Raw genomic sequence first — 25,485 nt, forward strand, 5'->3', positions numbered from 1 at the left:
TAACATGTAAACTATTTATTTTCATCAAAAGCAAGCAGTGTATATAATACATATACGCAATTTTATTTCTTCATTATTTACGTATATTGTCGTATATATGCAAATCCGTATTTGTATCTCTTTTTCAACTATTAATTACTAATAAAGATTTACAATTATATATTTTAATATTGTAAACCTTTCTCTAATAAATATATGGTTTTATCATAGGTAATTAAATTATTCAATTAAAAATATTTATAAATTAATGTTCATTTTTAGAATAAAGAGTAATAATATGTTTAATACATCTTTGTATTGATTCTTATGTTAATAGTCAGATTATGTCTCAGAATTTACTCTTCAGGTAAAGGATCCTCTTTGGGCGGAAACATATAATTACGTAATGATATTGCAGAAAGTCGTTGGTCCACAGGTTCTCTTGTATCATATAAGCTAGGAGCTTGAAATATAATGCCAAGTGTACCTCCAATACATGCTAATGTAAATACCCATAGAAAGAATCTATCTAAAACCATAGCAACAAATTTCCAGTCTTCTATTACCTATAAATACATATTCATATAAAATACTTATATTATCTATTACAAAAAAAAAAAAAAATTATATAATTATATAGCACAGTAACTGTACTTCATTGTCTTTATCTGCATCTTTTATATGTTGTGCTATAAAACGGACCCCTTTAAGCGCTGATATTACATCTGGAGACAAATGTCTGGGCATTGTATTTTCACTGTCAGTAACTGTAAAAATATCACAATATTAATTAATATTAAGTAGCTCAATAATATAAGATTTAACTGAAGATTTACTCTGTTATAAAATTTTTCTGTCTAAAACATACCAGATGCATGAGGTATATGTCGAGCATCATCCTCTCTTATATTTTTGTACGTGGATGTGACATTTTCAAATCCATCTGTGCCTTTCAATTCTAAAGGATAATCACTTACACTGTTGCAAAGTTAAATCAATCATTTGTATTTTACAATTATAAAATATTAAATACATTATTTATATAAAAATAATACAATTTATTGACATAAACATACCTAGAATCAATTTCATTAGTATATCCACTATCCATATATGTATCATCATATTCAGGCGTAGAATATGGAGTTCTACGCATCATTAAAATTCTTGGCATCCAATTTAAAAACACTTGTCTTACCCACGGTGACATATTGTGTGTTGAGGGAGATCTAAAATAATTTATTAATTTATATACGCAATGATTGCATTTATTTTATTTTAATTTAATTTTGTTACCTGAAATGAACATTTAGAACACACACAGTGATCCAAATAGATAAAGTTACTAATATCATCGTAAATAATAAATATTTTCCAAGAAGTGGTATAGCCAATGATGTTGGTGGAATTATTTCAGCTAATAGTAAAAAGAAAACGGTCAAAGACAGAAGAATGGAAGAACATAATGAGACCTAGAGAAAAGTAAATATAAGAATTATAGTTTATAAGTAACATTTAGAGATATAAACTTACATAAATATTTTATAAACCTACTTTTTCACCAGAATCACTTGGAAGATAGAAAACCAATACTGTAAGAAAAGTGATGCCCACGCATGGAATTATAAGATTAACAGTATAAAACAAAGTTTTCCTTCGCATTGTAATATTGAAGGTAATATCTAGATTATTAAATAGAAAATTAGAGTAATATAACGTTCAATTTAATTACCTTACTTAATATTAATTGCTTTGTCAATAAAATAGATTAAATAATAAAAAGAATTTTTTACCAGAATATGGTTCTTCACAACAAGGATAATATTCTTCATTACGAGCTGCAGGAACTTCAAGAATATCCCATTCAACTGATAAATAAAAATCAGTCAGATCTATACCAATTTTTACCAAATTGCTACCAGATTCTTGTAACATATGCTTCAGATCAACCTGTTTGTAAGAATCACTTTTAAAAAATGAATACAACATTTAATGAAACATTTAATTCAAAATTAATTTAAATATTAATGTATTAACAAGATAAATTTAACATTTATTAAACTTTATAACCTGAGCTCCATTATAAGTCCATGAACCAAATTTCATAATACAGGATTGTTCATCAAAGGGGAAATATTCTACGTTAATTTCGCAGGATGACTTGTAAATGGCTGGTGGTTTCCAAGACACTTCACCTGTATATTTTAGTGTAGCTTTTGTCATAAGTGTTACTTCATAATTTCCATCAGCACTGTCAAATAATAACAGTTTATAAAATCATTTTCTTGTGTTCCATATTTTGTCCTCTATTATAAAAAATAAATATGGTGTTTGAACAAATATAACTATAAAAATTACAACATAGCTTAAAATTCTGGATTAATTAAATAAAGGATTGTATTTTGCATATTATTTACTTATTATATAGCACAATGTCTGGAAGCCATATATTTTCAGAAGGCACATATAACATTTCAACGCCACCATATTCTTCTGGATCCCACTGTAATTTGTAGTCAAACCATTTCTATTGAAAAAATAATAATTAATTGTGGAACGTACAATAAATAATAAATTATAACTGAACTATTATTTCAAGGACTATACTTCACCTGTTCTACCCAGACATTAGTTGTCATCACTTGATTTTTCAGGTTCTGTAAAATGTTGAAATAAATAGAAAATATCAATATATTTATTTATCTTCAAATGCATCATTTTCTTGTTGTCTTGTATAACTTGAACATTAAGTTTGATGTTATACCATCTCGATTAGTTGCGATAGTTTTAATCCCAGCCATACTGTCAAAGTTTCTGTGTTATTAATGACTGGTCGAATGAGTCTATTATAATTTGATAATAAATCATCATAAAGTCGTTTTGTATCTGGATTTGCTTCAAATGTTTTCAAACCTACTGCACCTGGTAAAAAAATTAATTTCTTAATATTCTTACAATTGTATACAATAAATTAGATTGTCAATAAGAATATAATAAATTCCGTTTGCGATAAGATTCCTTTTTTGAATTTAATAAACTTAGAAACTGACCATTCGCAATGCTGAAAATATTAAACACGATAAATGCAAGTATTTGCATCTTACAGGCTTTTGGCACGTACGGGTGTAAATGGGTGGGGTACTTGTGAACACAGAATATAAAACTTATAATTAACACGGCAGTTTTAGAATTAAACTTAATTTATATAAAATAAGGCTAATTATAAAACGTGCAATATTGAAAAAAAGTAAATGTGATAAGCAGAACACGGATATCCCGTAAACTACTGCAAATGCAGTCAAGTGCCTTTAGATCGATATCCGAAGTTAGCGCCATTACCGCTACGCGCAAAAAGAAGTCAGCGATTGGATAAACAAATTCAAATTATGGCGCGACCATGAACGATATACTTCCTTATAGTAGGTAAATTGAAAGTGAAAATTACTAAGTTTTATCGTGCATAGTATATTGAAATTTCGCCTCTATAAACTTCTACACAATCTTCTTGATATTTCAAAAAAAATACAAAATAAAGAAATTTAAATAGACGTAAAAACGTGGTTATGTATTTTTGGGCGATAAACTTACACAATTGTTTAAAGTACACACATTAAAGGATATTTTAACATTGACTTTTTATTTAATATTTAGATAAACAAAGAATTATATTATTGATAATTTTATTTATATAAATGGCTACTGTACAATATACACAGAAAGAAATAGAAAAGAAACGCTTGGAAGCATTACAAAGAAAACGACAAATTCAATCAAAAGTAACAGCACCATTTGATCCAGGAAAAGTACAACAAAATCAAAATATAAAGTTACCTATAAAAAGTTCTTCACAAAATGCAAGTAATCTTCGACGGCCTATTACTGATCCTATACTCAAATCTGAACCAAACAATTCTCAGATTGGGCCTATGCGAAAATACAAAACAAATAATAGATATACACCTATGACACCACAAAAATTTTTTGGTATTAATTCTGTTATAACAGGAAAATGCTATATGATTACTAACGAAAGATTTGCAATAGAAATATCATCTTATTTACCATCTGTAATTGAAATATTTAAAACGGTGAACAGTAGAATATATGGTAAATTGTATAAAATATTTGAATATGTAATGTATTACATGATATTTATATCAATTAACAATTATGAATAATAAAAAAAAGTTATATTTTAGATATAAAGACGAAGATATGGAATTTTCATCTGAAAGATTATGATAATTTAATAAAGAAGCTATTGGAATTAAAATCTAATCTTTCTATAATACAAATACCAAAATCTGTCCTTCAGGTATTAATTTTATTATAAATAGATTATTTATAAAAGATCAGATTGATATTTTTATATTTTTAGATTTTCCAGAAAAACTTAAATTCACCTAATGAAATATCTTCTATTGATCTGTCATCAATAGATGCAACATTGAGAGATATGTTAATGCCTTTTCAACAAGAAGGCATCTGGTAAATATTGTACAATATTTTTTATAATTGAAGTTTATAATATATTTATATAACAAAATTTTGGTAGATTTAAATTTATGTTTTTTATTATGGTATTTCAAATATTTCTTATTTTTCTTAGTTATGGTATTTCAAAAAATGGTTGTTGTATAATTGCTGATGATATGGGATTGGGAAAAACATTGCAAGCATTAGGAATAGCATATTACTTTAAAGATAGTTGGCCTTTGTTAATTGTAGCACCATCCTCTGTTAGGTAAAAAATTACAAAATATTAATTTAAATAAATTTTACTAAATAAATATTACTTGTATATATTTATATTATTTTTATAGGTATCAATGGTCCGAAGCTATTTATAATTTTTTACCATCTATACCTGCACATTATGTTCATCAATTTACCAATGCTAAAGACTTTGTTAGTGATGTAAAAATTGTTATAGTATCTTATGATATATTAGTAAGAGCAGTAGAAATATTTAAAAGGCGTGTTTTTGGATTTATCATTTTGGTATGTACTAGATTAAATACATTCAGTGCATATTAAAAATTCTATTATGATATATTAATTACAATACAAAAATGTTTCTGTAGGATGAATCCCACATTTTGAAAAACAATAAAACTGCTAGATTTAATGCAGTACAAAGCACTGTATCTAATGCACGACATATAATTTTACTTAGTGGAACACCAGCCTTGTCTCGTCCTATAGAATTATATACTCAGGTTAATCTTGTGCTTCCCAATTTTATGGGGTAAATATTAAACTTAAATGTAACATAATAATGAAATATAATTTATATACAGTTTTAACACAATGCTTCACTTAGATTTCAAGAGTATGGAATTCGATATTGTGCAGGAGAAAAAAAACTTTTTGGCTGGGATTTTACTGGATCATCAAATATGCAGGAATTACAATTACTACTAAAATCAACTTGTATGATTAGACGATTAAAAGCTGATGTGTTAAATCAATTACCATCAAAAATAAGGTGATGTGTGTATGTTTATGTGTATATATATATATATATATATATATATGAGATATATTTATCTATTTATACATGTGAAAAAATTCAAACATTAGTGATTTTTAGGCAGGTCATTATATTGAATCCAGATCTTATAAAAGTAGGTACGAAAGAAATGGAAGATATGTCCAAAGAGTTAGAGAAAAAAGTTTCAACTGGTCTAGAACATCATAATGCACTTCTTCAGTATTATAATACATCAAGTTTTGTAAGATTAAAAGCTGTATGGTAAATACATTATTTATTTTTTATATAACGTTTGATGTACTGCATGTGTAATATTTTATTTTTTAATATTGTTATTTTTATAATGTTTCAGTAAACATATTACTCAACTGTTCGAAACTAAACAGAAGTGTCTTATTTATGCTCATCATCAACATGTTTTAGATGCAATATGTGATATTGCAGAATCTATGGAAATAGGGTAATTATTAGTACTTTTAAATTATAATTATGTTTCTTTACTTTTATTCATAAAGGAGGAATAATTTTATAGATATATAAGGATCGATGGAAGGACAAGTTCAAATAGAAGAAAAGATTTGATCAATAATTTTCAAGATAATACAAATTGTTTGGTAGCTATCTTATCTATAACTGCTGCAAATGCTGGCATTACACTAACAGCTGCACAACTAGTAGTTTTTGCAGAATTATTTTGGAACCCTGGAGTATGTCATTATTTGTTATTTTTAATTATATATATATATAAAATTCTATTTAGAATCATTTTTAATGTTAATAATTTATTATTTCTTAATAAATGATTTTTTAAACATAGATTTTATGCCAAGCAGAAGATAGAGTACACCGAATAGGACAAGATAGTAATGTTGTTATCCAATATTTAGTGGCAAAACAAACAGCTGATGATCATTTATGGTCATTAATACAAAGAAAGATAAATATACTATGCAAAGTTGGTCTCAATCAAAATATTCTCATGGACGAAGCGGAAGTAACAAATCAAGTATTAAAACAAAATGACCAGTTAAAAATAGAGTTCTTCATGGAAAAAACTCCAAAAAAGAGTTTGAAATCAGATGATAAGATGGATATAAGTGATGAAATAAATAACGATAAATCATTAGAAAATAATGAAGAAAAAGAAGAAATTCCTATTATAGATATTAAAGAATTACTAAATTTAGGTGAAGAAGATCTACAAAATTGTGATTGGAATTTCTAATAAATAGAATTTAAGATTACATTGATTAAGATAGTTATTTGAATAAAACAAAAAAATTATAATGGATAAAACCAATTTTGCATTTATAACAGATTTATATTAGTAACTATATTTTTTTAATAATAATACAGTATTATATCTAAATTTAATAAAATGTAATGCAAATGATAATTCAATCTTAATTTATTCTAAAGAATTATATATAAGATATATATAAAAGAATGTGTGTTCGTGTGTGCGCATGTGTGTATATGTATATATGTATATATACGTATATGTATATTATATATATATAATCTCTCTCTCTCTCTCTCTATATATATATATATATATATATATATATATATGGATTATAACGAAATGAAGAAACAATATCTATTCAGCATATTTTTTAAGTTTCTAATGGCAACAGTGCGTTTATTGGATCAAATTTAATTGCATTGAATTTTATTTATGAGATGTTTACCAGAATGAGAAGATTATATTTTTGGCTGATATAATCGGTATAATATTTTTTAATTGCGCCAAATAGCATAAAAAAAAAGAATATATTTGTATTTAATATAATAATAATATATTAAAAAGACTTTTATATCCACAAAAGTGGCAGGCACAATAAAATATCTTAAAACACGCGTTTAAAAATATTACATCGTAAAAACTTGTAATTATGGTACGTCGAAAAAATAGGCCGAGGTTAGTACATTTTTCTAGCCAACATAAGCAATAATACTTTGACAAATATCAGAATAGATAAATATGTATATACATTTATATATATAATAAATTGATAAATAAATGATTGATAAATATATATATATATATATATATATATATATATATATATATATATATATATATAGAATAGAAATATATATAAACAGAGTGAAGATATTAATTTCTATATTTTTATAATGAAATGGACGCTTATTTTGCTCTTTTTCATTTCTTTTTTTCTCTCTTTTTTTTCTCTTTTTCCGTATTATTGTTATTATGTCGAATGTCACTTTATAATCTTAATCTGCTCTTTTCTCGCATGTTTACAAAAGCAGAAATAAAAGAAAAAGAACAGATAAGAAAATGCGACTATATCTATTTAATTAACATTGCATATAATATTGAAGTAATTCATTTTATTAATTTAGATCAAACATTACGCGTTTGCGAGTCGATTCTTCTACAACCAGTGAAGAGTCTGCAGTAATAAGATCACATGCATCTTCTTTACTATGATTATATTTAAATTATCCATGAATAAAGAATTTCAAATTGAAATTATTTTAATAGCGACCGAAAATACGTCAAAATATACTACGACGCAGGAGACCCGCATTAAGGAATATTATATATCTTCAAAACACAACGCATCTTCTTATACCAAAAGCACCGTTCATTCGTTTAGTTAGACAAATTTTTATAGAATTATATTCCACAATTTACAGGTATCCATATTTATTCATACTTGAAATATTTTTAAATCTACAAAACTGATTAATATTATGAAGAAAATATTACTTATCATATGTTTTCTTATCATATTCATAATAGAATACAATTGATCGCATTAGAAGCATTACAAGAAGCATTAGAAATGTATATGATACAATTTTTTGAAGATTCATTGTTACTAACTAGTCATGCAAAACGTGTAACACTTCAAAAGGATGACATGTTATTAAACCGACGATTAAGAGGTCGATCCGACATTATCAACAAATGAAATAAAGTACAACTCGTTATCGCCTATAAATTTGTCTTCTTCTTCGCAATTCTTTTTTTCTTTTTTACTTACAGTTATATGCGACAAAATATCGTTTAGTTGCGTTATAAATTCTGTAAAAGAAAATATTCTTTCTTTTTCTTATCTAATATTATATATATATATATATATATATATATATATATATATATATATATATATATGTATATATATATTATATATAATTATGTAAAGGCGCAGTTATTTAGTAGAATCGTATAATATTTCACAGTCGGCCAAAAAATTATTCTTATCAGAAAATTATTATTATCTTGGATTAACAACGTAAAAATCTAATCTAAGTAATTTAACAGTAAATCTTCAGGAAGGATTTATGTTGAATGTCAACAAAAATACTAAAGAAATAATTGAAATACGCGCACGATTTTAGTTCTACTATTCGCCAGAGAATAGTTCCAACCAGACACTTTTATAACGTACAAGAATTACGTTCGTTCATTCGCTTATCGTCGCGTGTGCTGTGTTACTAAAGGAAAGTTTCTTTTATGCTCAACAAGTTTTTCACTCAATTGTTCAGAGATCATCGATTTTACTTGCGAGGGTGAAATCATATTGGATGAGAAGATCACAAAGTTGAAGCACCGAACGAACACAAAGATGAACGGTCATTTGGAAATTTCAAATTTACGACGTAAGTTTATATTATGAATATAGATATATATATATATATATAAATATGATGAAAATCTATAAGAAGATAAGCTTTTTTCTATACATATAGAAATAAAATGATAATTATAGCTATATTTACTATTAGCTATATTATACTATCATATAAGTACATCACAATAATTCTTTTACGATTGAAACACTTGTAGAGTGATCAATAAGATTTTTGACATAGATTTTTCAGACTATTTAAATATTAAATAATTAAGAAATATAATATTTTATGCAAAGAATTGAATAATTATTTCATTTTAAAATGCGGTGTTTTATAGTTAACAAAAGTGAAAAAAAAAGAGCGATAGATGAAGAAACTGTTGCTGAAATACGAACACGAATGCAAGTACGTAGTTATTGATCTTTATAAGTTTTTTTAATAATCTTACTATTTGTAAATTCTGAAATAAAATAATTCATTTAGCATAATATATTAGATATTTATTAAAGTTTTTTACATTGTCATTTTTCTTGTAGGAAATTTCGGAAAGCATTATTGAACAAGTCAATGATCGTATTAATGATATGATATCAGAAGTATTAAGCAAAACTGATCGTGAAAGATCATTACAAATGTCAGATAATTTGAGTGATAAATACTGTGATAAAAGGTTCGTATAGTTTGAAAATTATGAGGTGTATTATAATTTCGTCTTTTGTATATAAAAAATATTTGTCATATTATCAAATTCATTAAAATTCCAATTTTAGTTTTATCTAGAAACATATCGAAAAATGTAACTGATTAAAAATATCATATATAATAGTATCAAATACACCCGAGTACGCTTGCACTTAAATAAAGTGTTTACAGTCGAGTTTAAACTACTGATTCTTATATTTGATAAATCATAAAAAAGAATATATATAAGATACCGATTTATGTTTTTTTATATGAGTATTAAAAATTCTATAATAAAGAACAATATACGAATGAATTCAGACATAGCATAATAAAACCAACAAATCTAATAACATGATTGAAGGAGACCCTTCTCTCTCGTTGTATATCATAAAGGCATTATACGTGTCCACTGATCTGATTTGTGTCTTATATATGTACCATTCATACATTCGATCATGCGTACTACTACGTCATATGAAATTTGCTTACCTGTATATTATCAACATGATGGTATTATTTAGATGCTAATCTAAAATTAAATTTATATAATTATTAATGATCCTTTCAATAAATAATCATTTATCATTCATTTTATTAAATTTCAATTGTTCAATCTTACATATCCGTTTTATAAATAATAAGTCCATAAATTAAATTATTTATTTATATTTAATATTTATAAATATGAATACGAAAAATAAATTTTTTATTATTCGAAAATATGGAAAATGCAATAATATCAGTTTTTATTTTCGAAATCTTTAAATGAAAGTAAAAATATCTTTGATATCAGAGTTAATAAATGTCCATGTACATTCCTACAATTGTTTCATCAAGGAGGATCTACCATATTGTTACTATTATTGTCTTATTCCTTATTAAAGAAATAGAGCTATTGCCGAGATTACGAGTCTTCCAATCAGCATGAAATTGATAATGATAACACATGACCGTTGACGTTCAGATTTAAATACGAAATGTTTATTCTCCTTTTTCATTTTATATCACAATTTGAACACATACGATAATATCGTATAAAGATAATTCAAATCATTTTGACAAGAAATATTTCTTATCGGAATTTATTGAAGCCTAGTCATTGAAATAAGTTCAACCAATATATTTATATTCGATCTCTTTGAAATAATGAGTCCATTGTACATCATACGTAATGTAATATATTATAAATTGACAAGTTTATTTATCTATGAAGTTCCTTCATATTTCATCATTTTTTCACATAACGGAAAAATACTTACTATGAAATATTATTCTTCCTTTATATTGTTTACAGAAAATCATCAAAGGAAAGTATCTTACCGGAAAAACAATTTTCTGAAAGAAATTCATTATTAACTGATCTTTTTAACACCAATAAACATGTGCGGACGGTATATAATATATTTACAACGATACTAATATTACTTTTTATGAATACTATTACATACGATATTATGGATGGTGGATCGTAAGCATGATCATTTATACCTCAATTTCATTGAATTTTGATAAAAACTGTAGTACAAATTTATATTAATAAAATATAGTCAACATAATAAATTTGTCGGTAGATATATACATTTTTTTATTTTATTTTCAGAATAAATGTCGGAATGAATATCATAATATGGAGTTTCGGAAAATTTTCAAGAGTCCTTTATATTTGGTCTTTAATGACATTAACGACACTTGGAATTTACATTCCGTTCTATATTTGGGCGCACAAACGTCTTCATTTTTTACCATTATGTAACAATAAAATTGGTTTTTGTTATTAAAAAAGTATCGCTAAACATTTCTTTAAAATTATACTTATAATTTATGATATTATTTAACGTAGCAACTGCTTTAAAAGTATGGGACTATGGATGGATAGCGGGGCTTGTATTATATTTGCTCATTTTCATCGTTCTTCCAGCTAAAGCAATAGTAGATGAGGGACTACCAGTAGCTTCTAGCACTGTAATTCTTACAGAACAGGTAAATTTATTTCATATATAAGTATGTATATACGAACGTTCTGCTACTAAATACCTTCATAAATATAATAATCACTTAAATATAAACTTATTTAAGCTGAATATATACATCAATGTCTCGTAAAAAGCATAATTTTAAAGAGTGATCTATCGATTTAAATATATGGATCTAAAATGTTTCGATTTAAAATGTAATTCTAAAAATTAATTTTATTTGCAACTTTAAATAGGTTCGTATGTTAATGAAATGTTACGCTTTCATAAGGAGTACGGCACCAAAATTTCTTAAATACAAAATACACGCGGAAATGGAAAAGCCAGTAATACCAGATTTTTCGAAGTATCTGTATTTCTTCTTCGCTCCAACGTTAATCTATAGAGATAATTATCCTAGGTAAATTTATAGATGACTCCGAGCATCATGTGTAATGTTCAATTACATTTGTGAATTTTTCTAGGACAAAAAGTATTCGATGGAAGTTTGTTCTCTGGCATTATGCAGAAGTTTTGTTGATAATATTTTACATGGCTTTCATATGCAAACGCTTCTTTTATCCGATATATAGAAAGCATGGAGTGAAACCTGTAAGAAGGGAAGAATTGTTTCTCAATATAATCAACACATCCATGCCTGGAATTCTTTTCTTCCTTTGTGGATTTTATTGTCTTTTACACGCTTGGTTAAACGCTTGCGCTGAAGTATTGCGTTTTGCCGATCGATTGTTTTACAAGGTAAAAAACAAAATAAACTGCATTTTTTTTTAATAAGACTAATTCATAAATTTAATCATTATCATACAATTTTTATGTATTTCATTTTCAGGACTGGTGGAATTCATCATCTTATAGCGTTTACTACAGAACATGGAACGTCGTCGTGCACGATTGGCTTTACGCCTACGTATACAAAGATGTGGTTGAGATCTTAACAAACCAAAATAGGTTTATCGCAACTTGCTCCGTATTTTGCATATCCGCATTCGTTCATGAATATATAATGTGTTTTGCCTTCCAATTTTTTTGTCCCGGAATGATACTTTTGTTTGGTTTCATAGGCTGTCCGTTGACTTTTATCACAAGAAAAGCTGGCAATATATTTCTATGGTTTACCCTTATCTTAGGTAACGGTGTAATGTGCAGTATGTATGCTATGGAATTCTTTGGAAGACAAAATTGTGTTGAGTATCCTGATAAATTCTTGAATTTCATTTTACCGAGAATTTGGTATTGTAACCCTATATCCGAATGAACATTAAATAAGATGTACATTAGTAATATTGAAAGAATCACTTTCTGAATTCACTGTCTCTTGTAATATATTCGCTAAAACATACATGTATTTTGTGAAAACATTCACTTTTTTGTTTTTGTTTGCATTTGAACCATCGTATATATTGCCGCAATTTAGAAAAAATTTTATTCAGATTTTATAATTATTCTCCTATGAAAGAAACAAACTTGTGAGAAACGAATGATTTTGTTCTTTTTTTTTCGGTAACAGAAATAGTAGGTTTCTATTTTAAATATAAAATCTTAAATATTTATTTTTTAATTCTTCTATCTAAATTCTAGTCCCCTATAAATTTTTTTAGTACCCTTCACAAAAAAATATTCATAAAATCATATATAAATATTTTATTGACTGATCGCTAATCATAATATTATATATCTTTTTTCATGTCGTAAATCAGTTTACAATTTATTAAATATATTGAAAGAAATATGGAAAAAAATACTATTATATTTCATATGTTTATTCACAATGTTGACATTCATAAATATATTATATATTCACTCGACATTTTATTTTAATATAATCTATTCGGTAAATATATGATGTAAACAATTCCAAATGGACTCATAAATAAATTATTCTGTTGTTATCACTATCATCTATCTGTTATTAATGTTTCATATTCTATTTTCTAGAGATATTAATAAACAATATAGTAAATCTCAATGCCTCTTTTTCCTTATCGTAATATTCATTCAAAACACATGCATATACGCACGTATGCAAATGCATACGCTATCTCTCGTCCCGGAATGATACTTTTGTTCACTTTATTTTCTTTGAAAATAATCGTGTTAAAAAGTGGTATTTTTTCGAGAATAGTTTATGTACAAATAAAAAACTGTTTCAAAATTCCTCGGGAACAATGCCGTAAATTAAATCTTTGTCTTTAAAATGAGACTTTGTTCATTAAAATTGATAGAGAATTACTTCTGTTCTCCTTAATGACGTTAATGTTGTTTTCAACATTTTTCGTGAAAAAAAAAGTTTAGTACTATATCGAAATTTTCGGCAAAAGAGATGAAGCTCGTACACCCACTACTAATTTTCATATGCTTGAATGATGTATGTCCATGAAATGGTGATTGCCTGTTTAGTTGTGTACGTAATTAACTGATGCTTAGATTTTCTAAACATTTTCAAACGTAAAAAAATGGGTTTCACGATACTCACTCGAAGAAGCTACAGAAACTCCTCACTCGATCATTTTAATGAATTTTGGCCAAATGATTCTATGGCAAAAATAAGGAAATGCGTGTCCAATCGTTTATGTCAAGAGATTTGAGTTTCTAAAATATTATAAAATTTTGAAAAAATTTGTAGTTTCTTTTAAATTTTATACAATAAAAAGATAGAGATTCTACAAGCAATGTGTATTGTACATTGGTAAGCATCTAGATTTGTAATTTAGGAAATGTAGGTTCCAGGCTAAAATGATTCCCGGTGATTTCTTTTTATTGTATCGATGTAAACGAAAATAATGAATTAATTTACTCTTTTTTTCCTTATTAAATAATTTAGTAAGATGTTATTATTCAATCTCTTATATTTATTTCCTCTACTGATGGCTGACGTGAATTTCGCGGTGATTTTTACTAGATAGAACACAGCAACAGTATAATTTTGTTCAATGATAAATGCATATAAAGTACATACATTTGTTGATTATTTTTTCAAAATGAATAATTAGTGAACATATATATTTTATATTATTTTTAATAAAGATCAAAACATGAGTTCGTTCCCACGTTATTTGCGAGCGTTCCTCTTAGCGGTATTTGTTATAGTTTCCTCTGTAAATCATCTCATATTATTATTATTACTACTACGATTACTATAACAATAATATATAATGTAATAATATGGCCATAAAAATAGTAATAAGAAGAAACAAAAGAATATACTTATATTGTATACACCACGACATATATGATAGTTTATGATAACAAAAGAAGGAAAATTTTATGTGGTCGTTTGACGCGCGACACTCAACGAATTGAATTCTTAATAATTATGACACATGAACGCCCATCGATAAATATATCTAATATAAATGACATATGAATAAAAGTACAAAACGTTTCTTTTGTTTTCATCCTCTATCGTTTCTCTTTATCTTACTACCTTATAATCATTATATATTTGTTTACACAATGTTTGCGTACCAGAGGGTTTTGACAAAACATGATCGAAAAACGCCAAGGAGCGCGATCGCGCTTCTTCAATTACATATCGAAAAAAGCCAATATATATTTACAAAGAATATATTTACAAAAGAATATATTTAGAATATATTTACAAAGAACCCAATAGCGCTCTTTCAATTACGTTTCGAAAAAAGCCGAAGAGCGTGATAGCGCTTGTCATGTTCAATGCGATAAACCGCGATGGGGCCGCCCTTTTCGTGTTTGTTTCTTTTATACCAAATTCAGCTATGAATGAAAAAATATATATGTATAATATACATACCTATTCTATTAATTTAGAATAGGTAACAACAAAATACAAATTAATTTATTGATAGCGATGCGACGTACATGCGTCTGAAAGGCTGAGCGCGTTTCGACAAATTTCGGATGGACCGTCAGTTGTCTGTTTCGGCCGAATGCCCTGGATTTTTTCGACACAAAATCTGAAGAGCACGAAAGTGGCTCGTGGTACGCAAACGGTTAATCACGATCAGTCGAAGCTAATTATCTTTACTATAATTACGGTGGTTTCTTATATATAAAATGTATTAAATAATATCTAAATGTTATAAATATTTAAGTACATTTTTATTATTATTATTATATTATATTATTATTATCAGTAGTAGTAATAGTAGTAGTAGTAGTAGTAATAGTTGAAATAGTATAAAGTGGAATAGTCCTATAAGAGAAATCACCTAAGAAAAAGTACATCGTTGATTAAATGAAAAGATCGCAAAGTTGAAACACCGAAGGAATACAACAATAATTGAAAGTCTCTAATTCATACGGTGGATTTACATTATGAATATATATAATTCTCTCATTGTCGATAATTTTAAATCACTTATAACAACTAAGATCTGTATTTTCTCTATATAAACTCTTTAAATCATTTAAATATTAAAAAATCATTATTTAAGAGATATAATATTTTATACGAAGAACAGAATGAGTAATTCATCTTAAAGGAAAGTATCTTACAAGAAAAATACTTTTCTGAAAGAAATTCATTACTAAGTGATCTTTTTAACACGGTATATAATATATTTACAACGATTCTAATAATACTTCTTATGAATACTATTAGATAGGATATTATGGATGATAGATCGTAAGCATGATCATTTATACCTCAATTTCATTGAATTTTGATAAAAACTGTAGTACAAATTTATATTAATAAAATATAGTCAATATAATAAATTTGTCGGTAGATATATACATTTTTTATTTTATTTTCAGAATAAATGTCGGAATGAATATCATAATATGGACTTTCGGAAAATTTTCAAGAGTCCTTTATATTTGGTCTTTAATGACATTGACGACACTTGGAATTTACATTCCGTTCTATATTTGGGCGCACAAACGTCTTCATTTTTTACCATTATGTAACAATAAAATTGGTTTTTGTTATTAAAAAAGTATCGCTAAACATTTCTTTAAAATTATACTTATAATTTATGATATTATTTAACGTAGCAACTGCTTTAAAAGTATGGGACTATGGATGGATAGCGGGGCTTGTATTATATTTGCTCATTTTCATCGTTCTTCCAGCTAAAGCAATAGTAGATGAGGGACTACCAGTAGCTTCTAGCACTGTAATTCTTACAGAACAGGTAAATTTATTTCATATATAAGTATGTATATACGAACGTTCTGCTACTAAATACCTTCATAAATATAATAATCACTTAAATATAAACTTATTTAAGCTGAATATATACATCAATGTCTCGTACAAAGCATAATTTTAAAGAGTAATCTACGATCGATCGATTTAAATATACGGATCTAAAATGTTTCGATTTAAAATGTAATTCTAAAAATTAATTTTATTTGCAACTTTAAATAGGTTCGTATGTTAATGAAATGTTACGCTTTCATAAGGAGTACGGCACCAAAATTTCTTAAATACAAAATACACGCGGAAATGGAAAAGCCAGTAATACCAGATTTTTCGAAGTATCTGTATTTCTTCTTCGCTCCAACGTTAATCTATAGAGATAATTATCCTAGGTAAATTTATAGATGACTCCGAGCATCATGTGTAATGTTCAATTACATTTGTGTATTTTTCTAGGACAAAAAGTATTCGATGGAAGTTTGTTCTCTGGCATTATGTAGAAGTTTTGTTGATTAATATTTGATCACTCCTTGGGCATTTCACCATATGGTGACCATAATTTTTTTTTTATGAAATTTCGGTTTCGGGGTGTGTCCTGGGGGTATATTTTTATCTAACCATTGGCTTGATCGTTTTCGATTATCACACAAAATCCATTTTTCATCACAAGTGATGATTTGGTGTAAAAATGGCAATCATGTATTGCGAAGCAACAAAGATGCGCACTTGCTTTTGCGGTCGATCATCTGCAGTTGCGTCAATTCGTGCGCCACATATGAGTCCAATTTTTTGACTTTATTTATTGCACGCAAATGTTTTAACACAGCTATATGACTAGTTCCTAGTTTAGACCCAAGTGTTCGACTAGTTGTGTGTGGATCGGATTCCACAGTCGTTCTTAATTCCTCGTTATCAATATGGGTCGATGGTCTTCCTTGAGGCTCATTGACGATACTCAAATTGCCAGAACGAAATTTTTGGAACCAATATCGAGCATTTTTTTCATTGATGGATGCATCTTCGAATGCCTGATTAATATTTCTTGAAGTTTGACCTGCGGTATGATTTAATTTAAACTCGTACAAGAAGAGTAGATGTAAATCGCGTTTTGTTTCCATCTGATTTAGGATAAAAATAAAATAAAACACATATAAAACACGAAAAAAATTTACGAAATGAGTAAGAAGAATACCCGACTATAGTAAACCATGGTAGCATAAAGTTCTTTGATATTAACCCTTTGCAGTCGGAGCCATTTTCGCGCGGAAGAATCGGCTACTCGAGATGTTTTATAGCACTTTTGGTGAATTTTTTACCTCTAACTTGAAATAATTACACACACAAATTATCCTATAAAACTTTTATATTTTAACATTTTATGTATATTTAGATCTTTACGATGATAATTTCTAAAACATTAGTTTTTGTAATTTTGTTTTGTATGATATTTCATATAACAATTGCCGAGATGGATGCCCGACTTTTCGGGACAAGTATCACAATAATATATTGTTTGATGTCTTCTACCGAATTTATTTCTTTGAGAGCAAACTTTACAATCCTTCCTAACTCCTGTTAGAATGTTATGCAACTTTCCATTCAGGCGGATCTTTTCAGAATTGGAGGTTGAAGTTGAAGCTCGATCACGTGTTTGATGAAAATCTCCAGTTAATTGTTGAACTAAGGTTTTCCCATACCGCAAGTGTTTAAGCGGCCGTTGTCTTCTCTGCTCTTTAGTAATTTTATAAAAAATATATGAATTAATTGCACAAATTTCCAGACCCCAAGAAAATAGTTTACTCCACCATTTCAAGGATTTTCTTAAGAAATAGTACGTTGAGGCATACTGATCTGCACGATCGACACCGCTCATGTTTTATATAATTTATTACAACATTAGGCTTTTTGACGGTAATTTCAACACCATCTCGTAAAATCCTTTTTACAGTGCTCATTCCTGCATTATTCCAATTGGTCAAGCACGTGACAACCTTCTTGTCTTTGCATACTAAAACTAAAGTATTTCTTTTGCGGTATGCTACTAATGTCAAATGGCATTAAAGTTTGAATAATTCTTCAGCCAAGATAAAACTGGTGTAATACCGATCGGTGAACATATGGTGTCCTTGAGTACCAGGTATTTTCTTCAGCAGCATCGTATAAAGGTGCAGCGGTATTCTTGCTGATATTGGAAGTTCAGGCCTTACCAATTTCTCCAATTGTAAAACTTCCATAATAAGGAAGAATATCACAGATATAGCCAGTATTTGAATCTGTCATTGTGTAAACTCTAACACACCATTTGGTTGGTTTTTTCGGATTGTAAGTGATAAAGGAAATCCGACCTTTGAATTTGATAATTGACTCATCCACACAAACTTCTTTTCCCGGTGTAAAATACTCTAAAAATTTAAAATTTATGTATTCAAGAAAGCAGCTTATTAGCCGTAAACGTCTTCTTGGACCAGTATCTCGTGTTGGGATTGTTTTTAGATGAAGCATCCAAAAAATCTTTTTTGAATAAAAAATTTGAATAAAAAATTTTGATTTTTTTTTTTTAAATTTGAATAAAAAATCTTGTTTGAATAAAAAGGAATATAACTTATATCATTCCGTGACCAATACTCTTGCAAATTCGCCAACGGCATTGTCCCCATATTTATTGACTCCAATAAATGCCCACATTTCTTCGATAGTCACATTGTGCCAAGCTCACCATATCGAGTACTGTGATGGCGTCTTGTTCTCTAACTTTTTTCTAGCGTAGTTATTTGTTTCAGTAACTATTTCATTCACGAGTTCATTAGTAAAAAACAGTTTGAAAAAATCCAACGGTTCTTTCTTGTCTAGTATTTCTTCGGATTCTGTACAACTAATCCATTCAGAACTGTCCGATTGTGGGTCTTCTGCGGTATCACTATCGCTGTCATATTCACTGTCTATTATTCTGATCTTTCGTCTTCTTATACCACTTACTTCATTACTATCATCATCATCACTGCTCGTGTTCTCTTTATCGTCAAGCTCTCTATGTATAGATGTAATTTCTTCGTTAAGCAACGTTACATCAAATTCATCTTCACTTGAGCTTATTTCATTACTAAGTTCCATGCTTATGGGCATCAGAAATTTCAACTTTTATAATCCTTTTGCCATGGTTTTCGAGTTCGAACTAAGACCGAAAATAGAGTCCGATTCAGGGTTGCGCACTAATTTCAGATAAGAAAACATTACTTCCATTGAGAAGGGAAATTATGTTATCTTCGTAACATTAAACAGGAAGAGTTTAGGAATCCACTTGAAAGAAAGAAAACATAAATAGTTCTCGCCGCGTATCGAATTTTCGCACCAAACAAAGTAGTGAGCGAGAGTCATCACTCGAGTTGCGGCATTAAATCATGTGGTGAGTGAGAGTCACCTCTCGAGTGTAAAAAATTAATGTAGAAAAATCTGAAGAAGGATTAGCAATATGATACGACTCGCGCGCTTCCTTAACCATAAAATTTCTTAGTACTAAAAATATACTGAAATATAATTGGCCGTTCAGTACAGTGCTCTGATTGGCCAATACTTGATAACATATGCAGCAATAACAGACCGGGCAGATAGAAATAAAAACACGTGGATTATTGTTAAACGATTATCTTAACATAGGTTATTAAAACTTTGTTTATTTGAATTAATGTAAAGAATTTATATATGTAAAATATTATATTTATTTTAACGTCTTTGTGCTTCTCATTTCGTCTGAAAACTATAAATATTTAAAATGGTGAAAGCAAAGAAGATGAATATGTCTGAAAAAGCACAATTACAACATAACCAACAAAAAAAGAAAAATTTAAATCCCTTCGAAATACATATAAATAAAGACAAACAAAATGTTTTAGGACGAAGGAATAAAGCAGACAGAGGTTTGCCTGGTATATCACGTGCTAAAGCTATTAGTAAACGCAAGGGTACTCTGTTTCAAGAGTATAAATTAAAAAATAAAGACAATGTGTTTTTAGATAAACGCATAGGTGAAAAAAATTTTCGTATGACACCAGAAGAAAAAGCTATGGCAAGATTTACAGCAGAACGTATAAAAGCTCATAAAAAGAAAAACATTTTTAGTTTGAATGACGAAGAAGTACTGACGCATAGAGGCCAAACTCTTGAAGAAATAGAAAAATTTGATGATCCAAAAAGTGATGATGAATTTAGTGATGATGAAAATAGAGATGGAAAACTGAATAAAAAATTTGTTGAATCACATTTTGGAGGCGGCGTTCTATCAAAATCAGACTCAACTATATCTAGAAAAGACCTGATTGCTGAACTTATTGCTGAATCCAAAAAACGAAAAGCTGAGAAGCAAAAGATACGTGAGGAAACCGTAGATTTAACAGAAAAACTAGATACTGAATGGAAAGATCTTCTTCCTATAGTATCAGCAAGTAAAATATCAAATCAAGATCCTGTTGATAAAATAAAAGTTGATGATTATGATATGGCTGTACGTGAATTAAAATTTGAAGCAAGAGGCAATCCTACTGACAGATTAAAATCTGAGGAAGAAATTATTAAAGAAGAGAAGGAAAAATTAGAAGCACTTGAAGCTGATCGTTTAGCAAGAATGAAAGGATTTATGTCAGATTCAAATGCAGAACTAAAACATAAATCAGCTGATGATCTTGACGATGGATTTTTTGTAGAGAAAATATCTGATGAAATTCAAAATGATGGAGTAAGTAATGACAATGATATATTTAATGATGATATTAGTCAAAGCTCAAACGATACTAGTAATAGTAATGATTCTGAATTTAATGAAAATGTAAATCAAACAGAAATTCGAGTAGAAAGAATGAAGAAATCTCTTGTAAATGATAAAATTGATAAGACAAATAAAATTAATCAAGAATCAAAATTAATAAATGATGAACATGAAGAAAGTAAAGAAGAATATGAAACAGATTTGTGTGAAAATTCGGATGTCCAGTCAGATTCTAATAATGTAGAAGGTGAAAGCTCCTCAGAAGATGACTTATCAGATTTAAAACAATCTGACTCCTCTAGCGAAGATGAGGAGATATCTGACAAAAAAAATATTAGATTTGGAAATAATATATATACTGAAAAATCAATTAATATCAAAAATGATAAGTTGAAGTCAATAATAAAAGCAAATAATGAAGCAGTTATTGACAAAATTGTCAGTATAGATAGAAAACAAGAAATTAGAAATGATCTTTTAAAAAGGAAAGAAATCATGGAAAAAGCTAGAAAAGAATTGCCTTATACTTATAAAATACCAGAAAATTTTGAGGAATTACAAAAATTATTACAAAATCAAAATCCCGATTATCAATCAGTTATTATAGATCGTATAATAAAATGCAATCATTGGACTCTGGATAAACAAAACAAAGAAAAATTATCCGAATTATTTATATTTCTAATGAAATATATTCTTAATAATAATATAGAAAACGATGATGTAGAAAACATTGTTAACTTTTTTCAAGTTTTTGATAGGTAAAATATATATATATAGTAAATATTGTATTCTATTAAGAACATTAATTAAATTTTTATTATATTATATATTTTAGGTTATGTCCTTATCTATATGATCTTGCACATATAAATCCAGAAAATACTAAGAATTGTATAGTTGAAATAATAAAAGAAAAACATGAAGAATTTGAAAAGAATAGGAAACAATATCCCAACATAGATACAGTATGTTTTCAGAATATTAAATAATAGAAATAATTATATTATAATTTAAAATAATTGTTATAAACTATCTTTTTTTCAGCTTATTATTTTTAAATTGGTATCACTATTATTCCCAACATCTGACTTTAGACATGTAATTGTTACTCCTTGCCTTATATTTATGTCACAAATATTACTAACATGTCGTATTAAAAACAGAAGAGATATATCAAAAGGTCTCTTTATATGTACCCTTATGTTAGAGGTATGTAATAGTAATTATATTTATACATTTTATAGAACTACATATATATATGTTTTATATTATTACTGTAACCAAAAATTAATTTTTTTAGTATACAGTATTAAGTAAACGATTTGCTCCATCTGCGATCAATTTTCTACGTGGAATAATATACATGGCTACGCCAAAACTTTTGATCAAAGGAATTAAGGTGATTCCTCCTTTTAAAAGTATTGGTGAATCAAGTAATTTATTAATAATTGATCAGGAAAAAACAGATTTAGAAATGAATTTAAATACAGTAATTATGAAAGCATATGATTTAGTAAATGAAGATATAGACAATGATTACAGAATAAGAGTTTTATTTACTGCAATAAATTTAATTACTGAATTTAAAAATCATCTTCAAGAATTAGAATCTGCATATTCTATATTCGAACCAATTATGAAGTTATTAAAAGAAAACCCATACAATGGATATCCTTCAACTTTAAAGGAGCATATAAAACAGTTAAATGGAGAATTAATCGACTTAAAGAATAAAAAGCTTGAATATATTATTCGTGAAAAGAAAAGACCAAAACCATTAAGGCAATATGAGCCTCATATTGAAAGAGTGTACGTGTTCTATTTTTTCTATTTACTTTCTAAGTAAATAAATAAAAATTGCATTTTGATATTATAAATATTATATATATTACGTGTATTGTTTATTTTTTTATATTATTTATAGATATGATGGCAAAAAGCATAAGCCAATGTCTAAAGAAAAAGCAGAAAGAGAAAAATTACTTCATAAATATAAAAAAGAAATGAAGGGCGCTATTCGTGAAATAAGAAAGGATAGAGCATTTTTATCCAAATTACAAATTAAACAACAAATTAAGAGTGATGCAGAACGCAAACGTAAAGTGAAAGAAATATTTGGTGATGCAGCGAAACAACAAAATGAACTAAAAAAGTTAAAAAAGAAATAGATTTAGAAAATTATATAAAGAATTATGGATATGCATATGTTTTTCTTTATGTAAATATATTTTGTATATTAAATATACTTTTGCTATTATTTATATATTGACTTATTGTATAATTTAAGATATTTTAAAAGACTTAGAAAACACATAATTGTACAAAAATAAAATAATTAAAAATAACTTTTGAAAAAAATACATAATAGGTTAGAAACTATTACAAGAAATAATTATTCAATAATTATATGAAAACAATATTTCTTAATTTTTTTTTCCTTTTTTTTTTTCTTAAATGTATTACGTTCATCTGTGATAACATACATATATCTAATTTCCTATATTTTTCTACAATTATTTATTTTATAATACATATGAAGATATTATTAAATGTACACTTATTTTTTTATACTTACGCATCGATATAATTGCATGTTTTTATATTTAATATCTGCCACGATTTTTAAAATAAGCTTTTAACTGCGTGAAAATTATTTTTAAAGATTATTTATTTTTTAGATATAATTTTTTCAAAGAAAATAATATCTTTTCAAAAATCTGTAACAATAATTTCATATGAAAAATGTTTATCTTTTGAATGAGTCTTTCGTCACCAAAATCAGACGAAAATTGCAATCAAGAAAATTTATGGTGTAAACCTTTGAATATACTGTACAGATTTTATGTATTTAAGTATGCTTGTATTACATTACCCCGTATCGAGAAAATGACATATTGCATCTAAATTTTTATTCATCAAGTTACTTTGATGGAATAAAAATTTTTAAACAATTGTTTATATAATGAATAAATTTAATTAGACATTTATATCATTATTTATAATTCATCAATGATAATTATCATTCAGAATAACATAATGTTTATTATTTTATATATATATATATATATAGAAATTTATTATTATCTCATTCGAACTCTCAAGATGATGTTTATGAAAGAAGTTATGTTTTCAGGTATAACGAAGATGTGATTGTAAAAAACTATAATTTTGACTCATTTTCCTTTTTAAATTTTTATAAAAAAAAGAAAAAAGAAAAACCTAAGGATTTCTGCAATTCCCTGAAGTAGACCCCATTGTCTTACAATTAAACTCATAGCGATATTTATTCTTTCAAAGGTTTGTCTTTTTCATACGTCTTGCCTTTCACATACAAACTCATATCCTATATATATATATATGTGTCTATATAAAATCATAATTACAACGTATAACAAATACAATAGAAGAAATAATCTCCATTTGTTACATTATTATAAATCTTATCTCTTCATCTTTGTGATTATTTTAAACGATGTCATAAATTTTCTATTACCTTTTCATTTTCGTCGGACCTTTGTTGTATCGCGCCATGAAAAAATAACACTCAATTATACGTGCTTTATATGTTAGTCGCTGTCATTGAAACATTTAGGACCTTTTCACAAGAAACGGTCGAATCGTTGTAATTTGTCAGTCATCGATCTGTGGAATCGAAATAGCAACTAATCTCATTGACTGCGTAATTTTTTTCATTACTTGTTTTTGTTTTTTTATTCGTCATAATAGCGCGAAGAATGAAGAGGTATTGTCACTTTCTTTTTTTTTTCCCTCTCTTTCTGCGTATTGTTTTGAAGCAAGCTTGAGAAACAGAAAGTTAATGCGTCCATCAGTCGCTTAGTATGAATGGCGTGATTGATAATAA

The 25,485-nt window shown here is 27.2% G+C and overlaps 6 protein-coding genes across 10 annotated transcripts; 5 read left to right on the top strand and 1 right to left on the bottom strand.

The window, feature by feature from the left end:
• On the bottom strand, positions 1 to 25,396 carry LOC124423760 (acetylcholine receptor subunit beta-like 2). 4 transcript variants are annotated; one of them, XM_046961905.1, is made up of 12 exons: positions 25,117 to 25,396; positions 2,744 to 2,901; positions 2,592 to 2,636; positions 2,397 to 2,506; positions 2,050 to 2,230; positions 1,773 to 1,929; positions 1,534 to 1,661; positions 1,276 to 1,451; positions 1,056 to 1,208; positions 848 to 957; positions 634 to 746; positions 1 to 545 (listed from the first exon to the last, which is right to left on the bottom strand). In XM_046961905.1, exons 2-12 carry the CDS (start codon positions 2,744 to 2,746, stop codon positions 336 to 338), a joined length of 1,386 nt encoding a protein of 461 aa, XP_046817861.1. In that variant the 5' UTR covers positions 2,747 to 2,901; positions 25,117 to 25,396; the 3' UTR covers positions 1 to 335. The 4 variants fall into 4 exon arrangements, with proteins under 4 accessions (XP_046817861.1, XP_046817860.1, XP_046817859.1 ...); XM_046961904.1 differs by lacking the exon at positions 25,117 to 25,396 and adding an exon at positions 3,101 to 3,322; XM_046961903.1 differs by lacking the exon at positions 25,117 to 25,396 and adding an exon at positions 3,084 to 3,322.
• Positions 3,502 to 6,807, top strand: LOC124423757 (SWI/SNF-related matrix-associated actin-dependent regulator of chromatin subfamily A-like protein 1). The gene is made up of 11 exons (XM_046961894.1): positions 3,502 to 4,086; positions 4,179 to 4,294; positions 4,358 to 4,467; positions 4,589 to 4,723; positions 4,803 to 4,980; positions 5,064 to 5,227; positions 5,303 to 5,467; positions 5,573 to 5,734; positions 5,826 to 5,933; positions 6,006 to 6,180; positions 6,291 to 6,807. Exons 1-11 carry the CDS (start codon positions 3,672 to 3,674, stop codon positions 6,696 to 6,698), a joined length of 2,136 nt encoding a protein of 711 aa, XP_046817850.1. The 5' UTR covers positions 3,502 to 3,671; the 3' UTR covers positions 6,699 to 6,807.
• LOC124423586 (histone H3.3-like) lies at positions 7,369 to 8,448 on the top strand. Its single transcript, XM_046961470.1, has 4 exons — positions 7,369 to 7,394; positions 7,844 to 7,898; positions 7,986 to 8,140; positions 8,247 to 8,448. Exons 1-4 carry the CDS (start codon positions 7,369 to 7,371, stop codon positions 8,416 to 8,418), a joined length of 408 nt encoding a protein of 135 aa, XP_046817426.1. The 3' UTR covers positions 8,419 to 8,448.
• LOC124423761 (sterol O-acyltransferase 1-like) lies at positions 8,676 to 13,101 on the top strand. 2 transcript variants are annotated; one of them, XM_046961906.1, is made up of 9 exons: positions 8,678 to 9,109; positions 9,420 to 9,487; positions 9,619 to 9,752; positions 11,061 to 11,234; positions 11,367 to 11,515; positions 11,607 to 11,746; positions 11,976 to 12,139; positions 12,204 to 12,477; positions 12,569 to 13,101. In XM_046961906.1, exons 1-9 carry the CDS (start codon positions 9,076 to 9,078, stop codon positions 12,992 to 12,994), a joined length of 1,563 nt encoding a protein of 520 aa, XP_046817862.1. In that variant the 5' UTR covers positions 8,678 to 9,075; the 3' UTR covers positions 12,995 to 13,101. The 2 variants fall into 2 exon arrangements, with proteins under 2 accessions (XP_046817863.1, XP_046817862.1); XM_046961907.1 differs by lacking the exon at positions 11,061 to 11,234 and having other exon boundaries at positions 8,676 to 9,109.
• LOC124423587 (sterol O-acyltransferase 1-like) lies at positions 16,487 to 17,384 on the top strand. Its single transcript, XM_046961471.1, has 4 exons — positions 16,487 to 16,622; positions 16,714 to 16,853; positions 17,090 to 17,253; positions 17,318 to 17,384. The coding sequence occupies exons 1-4, from the start codon at positions 16,487 to 16,489 to the stop codon at positions 17,382 to 17,384; spliced, it is 507 nt and encodes a 168-aa protein (XP_046817427.1).
• On the top strand, positions 20,630 to 23,846 carry LOC124423756 (nucleolar protein 14 homolog). Its single transcript, XM_046961893.1, has 5 exons — positions 20,630 to 22,381; positions 22,459 to 22,588; positions 22,668 to 22,832; positions 22,924 to 23,432; positions 23,548 to 23,846. Exons 1-5 carry the CDS (start codon positions 20,631 to 20,633, stop codon positions 23,789 to 23,791), a joined length of 2,799 nt encoding a protein of 932 aa, XP_046817849.1. The 5' UTR covers position 20,630; the 3' UTR covers positions 23,792 to 23,846.
• Positions 25,397 to 25,485: the final 89 nt, after the last annotated feature.

Source organism: Vespa crabro, chromosome 4 (genome assembly GCF_910589235.1).
Source record: "Vespa crabro chromosome 4, iyVesCrab1.2, whole genome shotgun sequence".
Classification (NCBI taxonomy): Eukaryota; Metazoa; Arthropoda; class Insecta; order Hymenoptera; family Vespidae; genus Vespa; species Vespa crabro.

Excerpts from the sequence above, each read along its gene's own strand:
- LOC124423757 (XM_046961894.1), top strand. The coding sequence starts at position 3,672 with ATGGCTACTGTACAATATACACAGAAAGAAATAGAAAAGAAACGCTTG. Across the intron at positions 4,087-4,178 it reads GGTGAACAGTAGAATATATG|ATATAAAGACGAAGATATGG; the intron begins GTAAATTGTATA and ends GTTATATTTTAG. Across the intron at positions 4,468-4,588 it reads TTTCAACAAGAAGGCATCTG|TTATGGTATTTCAAAAAATG; the intron begins GTAAATATTGTA and ends TATTTTTCTTAG.
- LOC124423760 (XM_046961902.1), bottom strand. The coding sequence starts at position 3,078 with ATGCAAATACTTGCATTTATCGTGTTTAATATTTTCAGCATTGCGAAT. Across the intron at positions 1,930-2,049 it reads GGACTTATAATGGAGCTCAG|GTTGATCTGAAGCATATGTT; the intron begins GTTATAAAGTTT and ends TCTTACAAACAG. Across the intron at positions 1,662-1,772 it reads TTGTGAAGAACCATATTCTG|ATATTACCTTCAATATTACA; the intron begins GTAAAAAATTCT and ends TTAATAATCTAG.
- LOC124423761 (XM_046961906.1), top strand. The coding sequence starts at position 9,076 with ATGAACGGTCATTTGGAAATTTCAAATTTACGAC. Across the intron at positions 9,110-9,419 it reads GGAAATTTCAAATTTACGAC|TTAACAAAAGTGAAAAAAAA; the intron begins GTAAGTTTATAT and ends GGTGTTTTATAG. Across the intron at positions 12,140-12,203 it reads TATAGAGATAATTATCCTAG|GACAAAAAGTATTCGATGGA; the intron begins GTAAATTTATAG and ends GAATTTTTCTAG.
- LOC124423587 (XM_046961471.1), top strand. The coding sequence starts at position 16,487 with ATGAATATCATAATATGGACTTTCGGAAAATTTTCAAGAGTCCTTTAT. Across the intron at positions 16,623-16,713 it reads TCTTCATTTTTTACCATTAT|CAACTGCTTTAAAAGTATGG; the intron begins GTAACAATAAAA and ends TATTTAACGTAG. Across the intron at positions 17,254-17,317 it reads TATAGAGATAATTATCCTAG|GACAAAAAGTATTCGATGGA; the intron begins GTAAATTTATAG and ends GTATTTTTCTAG.
- LOC124423756 (XM_046961893.1), top strand. The coding sequence starts at position 20,631 with ATGGTGAAAGCAAAGAAGATGAATATGTCTGAAAAAGCACAATTACAA. Across the intron at positions 22,382-22,458 it reads TTTTTTCAAGTTTTTGATAG|GTTATGTCCTTATCTATATG; the intron begins GTAAAATATATA and ends TATATATTTTAG. Across the intron at positions 22,589-22,667 it reads AATATCCCAACATAGATACA|CTTATTATTTTTAAATTGGT; the intron begins GTATGTTTTCAG and ends TCTTTTTTTCAG.
- LOC124423586 (XM_046961470.1), top strand. The coding sequence starts at position 7,369 with ATGGTACGTCGAAAAAATAGGCCGAG. Across the intron at positions 7,395-7,843 it reads CGTCGAAAAAATAGGCCGAG|ATCAAACATTACGCGTTTGC; the intron begins GTTAGTACATTT and ends TTATTAATTTAG. Across the intron at positions 8,141-8,246 it reads TTATATTCCACAATTTACAG|AATACAATTGATCGCATTAG; the intron begins GTATCCATATTT and ends TATTCATAATAG.